The sequence below is a fragment of the Formica exsecta genome, unplaced genomic scaffold (assembly GCF_003651465.1).
Source record: "Formica exsecta isolate Colony F162 unplaced genomic scaffold, ASM365146v1 scaffold526, whole genome shotgun sequence".
Classification (NCBI taxonomy): Eukaryota; Metazoa; Arthropoda; class Insecta; order Hymenoptera; family Formicidae; genus Formica; species Formica exsecta.
In genome coordinates, this window is record NW_021852502.1 from 226,622 (window position 1) to 235,498 (window position 8,877).

The window sequence follows — 8,877 nt, forward strand, 5'->3', positions numbered from 1 at the left end:
TTCGATGTATGTCGTCGAAGAAAAATTTTGGACAGTAATTTTTGGATCGATTATAGTATAAAAGAATTAGATAAATATATTACACACGCTATATAATATATAGGTAATTGAATAAATTAATGCTTGCGATGTTACACTCGCAGAATATCATGATGCATCAACGACAGTCAGTGAATATCGTTACAAGCGTCTATCTATCTTTTCTTTGAGGCAAATAACGCCAGTCAGGGCCACCAAAGAGGTATATTAATTGCAGACATCTCTCATCGATAAGTCGCTCTTCGGCTATGAGAAAAACGCACGAGTGCATTCGCTCGCTTCTGTTTGCGATAGACTATACGAGATGAGGACTACCCTCCTCTTGTGCGCGTTTCCGAGGACAAAAAGGACCTTGAAAAATTCTTCAACTAGAGTCACCGACATTCCCACAGGAGTCATCCCATTATATTTAAATTAGATGAATATAATATGCATTTCTCTCTTCGGTCTCTGCGTAGGAGTACATCCGTGATACATATATACACGCGCGCACGCACAGAGAACGAATGTTTTCTTATTTCTATGCCAATATATGAGCTTCATTTTACATATGTACCGTCGAAATGTATGTGACATGTACAATTTTTTTTTTATGCGATATTTAATGTCACAAGAAGGGATTCGAGTTGCGCTTGAAGAATACACAATTTCTGCTAAAGTTCTTTATTATTATCACACGTATGGAAACGTACAGCGGAGCGTAAAATGCAGAAAAAAATATAATAACAATAATAATAATATTAATAATAGTTGAGTAAACAGATTTACGCATCGAGCCTTTACTAAAGTTAATCGTGTTAAACGCGTACGTCTTTCATTATATCTTAATCGCGCAATTAATTATATTCGATCAGTTAATTAGTTGAATCGGCAATATACAATAATTCATAAATTTATGTTTATTTCTTATTGCGAATATCACTTTGTTCTAAAAAGTAAAAGGGTAATTTTAGCTTTATATCATTCATCGATAATTCAATGCGATGCAAGACTATCCCTCTATTTGTCATTATTCTTAAATTAATCTTAAATAATAAATGTAAATAAAAAATTAATTATTAGATTTCTATTAAAATTAATAAAACATGTTTAATTCTGCTAAACATTTTAATTAAATAATTATATATACCTCGATTTTTGACAAAAATGAATCGGGCAAATCGTTATCGGATTCGAGCAGCAAGATTCAATCGACCAACATATACGCACACACATTTTTTTTTAGAACATTAAATAATATTTTTATTATATTCATAAAAATTAAAATGTACACACCTTATTGTTCAAGTCATACTTGTCTCAGCTGTATCGCGCTATGTATATTATTTAACAAGATATAGATACTCTCTTGAGACGCGAAACGAGCTTATGAAATGAATATACGATTTTTTTTTTTTTTTTCATAAATGACAAAATTCTGGAGAAAGGGGTGATACAGTGTTTAGCTTATCTCGATAGATATCATAATATTATTGACTGCTTATAAAATAATACTATTACACGGTAATCATCCCTTGATTTTACGACACAGTTCTAGTGTATTCCTCGTTAATAATAATTAGCTCTTAGATAGCCTACGAGATCGAAAAGTACATTTTTGCTTTTGCGGCAAAGAATGGTAATCGCTTAAGTAAGAATGCTTGCTGCAGCTATAAAAAGGATGAATAGCTTTCATTTCAATTACAAGAAAAATTACATGGAATATATTCGCTAGTTACATTTTCTTTATTTTGCCTTTATCTTCCTCACGTAGCATGTTAAAGCGGGTATGTCTCTAATGAATACGCATATGACTGTATATGCATGCATGCGTGATGTGTAAGACATGAAAATTGTGCGGGTGATATATTTCTGATACCCGTGGACGCACGTTGCCCTAACCGAATCGCAAACCTAACTTCTAATCATAAGATTACGAAGAAACGTCTCGAAACACACTAATATATTACGCATTTTAATTTGAGCGAAAGAAAGAGCCAAAGAAAATGGGATTTGTGGAATATTTACGAGATCCATCTCCTTCAAATCAATTCAGATTAATCCAAAAAACGATTTCAAACATTCCTATGCTTATCAGTTGCTTATTAATTTCATAAGAAAAATTCTGAATTTTGTTAAAATGGATATATTACACAGGCAATAGAGTCTCGTTAATTTTTTAAGGATAGAAGAGAAAAATTTTTGGAAAATAAAAAATAACGAATATCCTACTTCACACTAATTGTGGGATGCAATATTACAGTATTTGTGAAAATATGTGTGCCAAAATTAACGCGGGGTCAAATTTTAATAGACTCTACTTTGCACTCGTATTTTATCCAACTTTTAATGTTAGAATTTTATAAATAATATTTCAATTTTTGAAGCGTGTAAGTAAGATGGATCGCGATTAGAATATTCCATGCTAACATTCAGAGAAGTAAATATTAAACATTATGCCAGAATATATGTACTATACGAACTATACCAACACGAGTGCATAGAGGTACTTACTAGCTCAATCGCGCTACCTATATTTTTTAAATATTGAAATTTCGATCGGGCTGAATCAATAATTCGATCGACTTGAATTGCTATGCACAATGCAAAATAAATGTCTTTTATATCACTTATATATATTTATATATATAAGTCCGCTAATTATATTTTCGTACTATAAGAAATTTTTACACCCATGGTATATGGTGTCTTTATATTATTGGTGCGCTATTTATGATGTATGTATAGAAGTTGATTCTTGCGATTACTTACGACTGTAATCTCGAGAAAATAATGTTTTACATTACATCGTAAATACCTTCATGTACCATTCGATAATTCAATTAATTATTAATTGGTAGAGTTTTTCGAATTATACAATAAATTTGTTTTCAAACTATTTAAAACATTTTCTAGATCTATTCTAATTTGTAAACAATGTGCAACATAAATTGTTTAACCCACCATTATCTATCGAATGATTGAAAGTTAGTCGAAGTAATAAGTTATAAATAAAAATAATAATTTATGCGAAAAAGGGGGGAGGGAGCGGAAGCTACAGCAGTCTGTAAGAAGTAAATAATAAGCATATATCGATGAGCATTGAATCTGGATGTTATATGAATCACATTATTACGACATTGACAGTCAATATCCTACAAGTTGTTCTTGTATAGTTTGGAGCTTTATATGACACTCCATCCAAGTGTGTGTATAATCGCTGAATATGAACTGGCTAAATACTTTTTTTTTTTCTTCGTTTTTTTAATCGCACAATGCAAAAATAGGCTTTCCTATTACCGGTTATCTACAACCAGACGACATAGCATCCTATCGATCTACAAAGAGAATTTCCGAAATTCTTATTATCTAATTATCAACTGTATCATTCATTATTTCTGGCAGAAGAGGCTCTACACTTATAGCGTAAAATCGCCGATCGACTGAAACTATTTATTACACACTTTGAAATATTTACGTCGCCATTTCTCTGCCACCATCATTGCACAATATTTACCAAGTAGATAGAAAGATTCGGTCGATTCGGTGATTATCGTGTTTATGTTGGGTATCCATCTGATCCACGCTATACCGTAAAACATTGATATCTCATTTCGATTGATTAGAAAGAAAGAGGAAGAAACGTTTGTGTATGTATATATATATATGTCAAATGTTTTATTTGATGTAAGATATTAGGATCAAAATTAACGAATCGAAATGTAAATCCTCTACGGCTGAGTGCAATGGATCTATTCGAATATTTGATCTGATTTGATTTTCTCGAAAGGAAGATATGATTTTTCGCGTATATAGAGGATATTATAAGATACATATATGACAAGTAGCGTGGATCAAACGGATTCGGCACAAACGTGGCGTCTCTAATAAGTGACTTTTTTTTTTTTTTAGTTTTCTCAGCGATGAAAGAGATAGCCGTGTTTGATATCACGATTTGTGTGACAATCGTATTTATAATTACACCAAGTTGAACGCGCGCGAGTGTCGTGGACCTAACATATATGTATAGTGCCGCCTTGATAAATCTATTTAATGCGATTAGAATAAATGAGAAGAGATATATGAAGCAAATACACACTTCGCTAATTTTTCTTATGTTACCATGATAACCGATAAACGTAACGAATAAGATGTTTCGTCACTTTCTTCGTGACACATACTCTCTTTGTTATTTTCCCGTTATATATATGCTTCTCTTCTCTTTTTTTTTTCTCGTTTTTTTTCTTATACATTACATTAAAATATAACACCAATCTCGAGACTTATGTTGTACATATACATGTGTGTAGATTTTACATTAATATGATCGCGTCCCCGAACAGTCTTACTGTGAAAACTGGTTTATAGAAGAGTTCCGAATTCAAGATTACATACTCTTGCACTTCTTCGCTTAATTGACAATATTTAAGCGCACCCGCTTGACAAATGCGGTCGATAAGACACTTCGAGAGAAGTGTGAATCATTAAATACATAGAGATAGAATTAATATTGTAGTCTCTTGCGATGAAATGCATTTAATATACATATGTATCGCGGCAAATAATATAAAACATAAAATATTTATGTCGTTAAGTAGAAATATATTTTAAGAAAAATTTTTTCGATACAATTTATATAATATAAATTTGTATCAAATTAATCATTATCTATCTATTATAAAAATAAGGTCGTTCTCGCTGTCGTCTTATCGACTCACGATCCTTAAATTTGTCCGATGTGCATAATCTTTTTTTTAAAATATATTTTATTCTTTCGTACATAGAAAATCACGATAGAAAATAAATTGCTCGAGTTGTAACCTTCGTCATAATTTACATAATTAATCGGCAGCAGCGTTTGAGACGTTTTAGAATTTCGCGATACTTTGACAGGGTGTCTGTTCAAATCTTATAAAAAAAATTCCCTGATTTTTTAGATATCTTTAATCAAGATTCCAGATAAAGAGAATATTTTGAAGATTTTTTAGTGCAATTTCCTAAAATAAAATTTTTCGACGTTTTGTTGAGATATTGAATATATAAACAGAGACAGATATGTATTTATAATATATATTTTAAATATATAATTCAGAGAGACATAGAAACCCTGTTTAAAGAGAAGAGAATTACGAAAATAAGCGCGTAATTCGGCGCATGTGATATCTTCAAGTACGGGAATAAAAAAAATCGAGGAAAAATAGCGTAAATAGCAAAACATCGGTTAATTTCACAGCCATAGTTAGGAGACTCGATTTTGATCATGTGGACCCTCCTGTGCGATTCTTTGGAACTTTGGACCGTGAGCGCGTGTCATTTGCAGTTTCGATCGCGTTTAATAATGTCAAACTCGGAAGTCTTCCAGAGGTAAAATCGCGCGATTGGTCGAAAATATTATATTCTAGAATCATATTTAGGGTACAAAGTATAGCGTGAACAATTATTTTTAGACAATTGTAACGGTAAAAATGGACATTGTCTTATTGCGGGATGGAATAGGCTGTGTAAGCTCTGTCAATGCTAGATGCTCCACTGCAGCTTTTCGAACATTATATTCCTGATAACATAATGATAATCATTTGATGTTAACCCCCTATAAGGCCACGATTAAAAAAAAAATCTTAGTTTCTTGATTATTGTTGAGAGATGTGTTGTTTTTCAATTTCCATTTAATTTAATATATTTTTTCGTATTTTTATTTTCTTTTTCCTTGGGTAATATATATGTGTGTGTATTGTGAGATAAAACAACTTTATTTTTTTGGCTGTATGTTTATAAAGAATTCGTAAAAAATATAATCCAATAGTTTTTGTTATATGTAAAATACACAGTGAAAATCATACATGACTATTTTTGAACAATATATCGCGCTATCCTTGAAGTAGAAAAGGGAAACAAGTTTCGTTTTGCAAGCGATATACGAGTTCCAATGCGTTCAAAGCAATATAAATGTCGATTGCAATGTAATAATGCAAAAACCGAAAACATGTAATTAAAACAAAGAATTTATTAACGTTATTGCATGCCGGGCAAGCATGTAGCATCATTCTGACATGTGGAGTCTTATAATTTGTGTTTCTTCCTCAACGATCTCGATTACCAAAAATGGACAGATGCCTTGCAAGGTTACAAAGTTTCCTTCTCGTGGAGATAATTGTCATTTATATAAAAACGGTGCAATTGTCTGTCACGTTAAGGAAACATTGCGCCGCGCGTGGCGATTATTATTATATTCAATAAATATTACATAAGTAATTTATATTCATTAGTAATTTATATTCATTATTGATAATATAAGTATTGTTCTAATTGGACAGAGGAGTTGTTTTCACAATTTGGGCAAATGTTACCGAGTAACCTTAGTCGTTAAGCGCTTATTTTTTATCTTTTTCCTCGTATTCGTTACGACACAATCTATTCCATGAATTAAGAAGGAAATCTAATAGTTCTCATCGATTTTGAATTGTGATTATGTGTAGTAGCTTTTGGAATAAAGCCAAATTTAATTCTCATAATGGGAATAACTGTTATTTGATAATGCGTGAATCATGTTAAAGAGAAATATGAAATGTGTATAGATTGTTTGCTAATGTTTATATTGCCATGTCTATAGACAAAGTGAGATATAACGTCGGCAACCCAGACGTTCACCAAAAAATTTAATGAATATACAGCTATATGCAATTAATACAACAAAGCAAGCTCATTTATATTTATATATATATATATATATAGTTTTTCTAATACCTAAACCTAATATTGCGACTCGACGTTGACAACTTGGACGTTGTATCTTTGGACATTTGCAACTTGTCTCTTAAATCAATTAACTACAGTATTTAAGGATCAGTTTGCAATTTCCAAAAATGCAATATGCATTTAGAATGTATAAATTAAGATGTGTCATATTCGTGTAATAGGGTAACGGTGAGAAAAGATGTATGTTACAATAAAAAGGAACTTATACATAATCGCGCTAAAAAAATACAATATATGAAACAATTGTATACATATAAAATCTTTAAATAATCTACACAACGCGGTAAAGTATATGTAAAGTGTCTTTTAACGTTTTCATCCTTTCATTGGGCACTTTTCCAGCAGCGTGTAAATTACCGTAAGGTAATTTTGGAAAGTGTATAATCCAATGATGATGTGTGAAAAAGCCAATATTTAAATCGATTTATTATTATCGTATCCATCGCGTCAACACGGACCGATTTCATAAATGCAAAGTATGTGTACCGTTACATGGAATATATACATGAAATTGTCGTTACATATCTCAGATTGACATACACAGAGTAAAAGAAAAAATGTCGCATTGACTTTTGATTCCTTTAAAATGTACAATTAAATCGCACACAATTATGCTTCCTTCCTCTCGCGTAAAACAAATGCTTCCAGTCGTGATAAAAATTGTGGAATGCTCGTAAATGAATAAACGCTGCCGACTTTCGATACATAGCGGCAATTATATATCGGTCACTATCTTCGAAAGTAGATACACCACTCACGCAGCATGATCCGAGTCGAAAACAACCCACGCTTCGTGTGTGGGTTCATAACACATTAATGACCTAATATTTCAAGTATTACTTTGAGGATAATCAATAGCTGCCCTCTAAATGTCTAAAGGACTGAAACATTGCTGCTACACATATCATAGGCATGCAGCAATTAGGATACTTATGTAGTGGCTTTTACCAACACGAAGTAATGTCGAAGCTGTGTACGATTCGTTTATTTGCCGCGTGAAAAAGAACGTAGTGTACCTGCTGTAGAGAGGCCTTCCCCTCGGCTACGACTTCGGTGCAAGGAATGTAAGCCTTCCCCTATAAAAGAAGCAATAATTTTCCAATAAACATCGCTTTAACAATGACGTATTAATGTAATAAAATAATCGATGCAAAGTTACCTTTGCTAACGCTCCTGCGCATTAATGCGGATGGTGCTGGTGCAGATTCCTGCTTGGTGTAGCTTCTAAGCGCTCGTCCCCGTCTGTCTTGAATTAGCTTATCCACTTTAACAAATATACCACATTTTGGCCTACAGGTAAAATATCTATGACCATTAACAGCACCATCGTTCTTGCCTAGAACATAATAAAAGACATATCTTATACAATCTATAGAGGAAAAATAATAAGTTACTGTAAGAAAATTGTGTATTTTTTATTCGCACCAGTTGGAGCATCAAGTTCAACTCCTATCCAAGTTCCGGATGCAAATTCTGTAGGGCCAACATATGCTATGACTCCGGAATAACTGTAAGGACGAACCAGGACTGATTCACCAACGACGACCCAATCTGGTAAAAGAGTTTCCATTCGAGTTAAATCATGTCTTGAACCAAAAGCCGAACTTTTGTCGCTGACATCATCTGCTGCAAAAAAAATAAATCTTTTATATACATAATCAAGATTTAATAAAAGGAAAACCACGCACATATAGTGGTGCACAATTTAAAAATCAAAGTATAAAAATTCGAGAGATCTTTCAAAACAAAGATTAATAATTTCAATCTTAATTCGAGCAACTTGTCGAAAAATGAAAACGCTGTCAAAATATAATACTGCCAAACTAATTGCTTGAATTAATAATACCATCGATTCTCTCCGAAGAACTATTGTCGCCGTTTTCATATGACATATTAGGTTGTAGCGTTTGTTCCAAACGTGCTGCAGCCTTACTCTCGGAAAGTTGTGGACGGACCATAGGAAACGAAGCTCTATGCTGTGAACTGGTAGGCCTTCCAGTACCGCTACAAGTCTTTTTTCTTCGCACGACCTACATGAAATTAAAAAATTAATAAAGCCACACACACACACACACGCGCGCGCGCGCGCGCACACACACACAC

At 32.7% G+C, this 8,877-nt stretch overlaps 1 protein-coding gene across 7 annotated transcripts in view; it reads right to left on the reverse strand.

Annotated features, from left to right (window-relative positions):
* Positions 1-1,411: 1,411 nt before the first annotated feature.
* Positions 1,412-8,877, reverse strand: part of LOC115241868 (kinesin-like protein KIF13B) — a 36,959-nt gene continuing 29,493 nt past the window's right edge. For 6 of the 7 annotated variants that reach the window (XM_029817804.1, XM_029817805.1, XM_029817806.1 and 3 more), the window contains 4 exons: positions 8,621-8,804; positions 8,200-8,400; positions 7,934-8,110; positions 1,412-7,850 (listed from right to left, as the gene is read on the reverse strand). In XM_029817804.1, coding sequence (XP_029673664.1) covers positions 7,759-7,850; positions 7,934-8,110; positions 8,200-8,400; positions 8,621-8,804 — 654 coding nt within the window. In that variant the 3' untranslated portion in view covers positions 1,412-7,758. The remainder of the gene's footprint in view (positions 7,851-7,933; positions 8,111-8,199; positions 8,401-8,620; positions 8,805-8,877) is intronic. The other variant, XM_029817803.1, reaches the window with a different exon arrangement.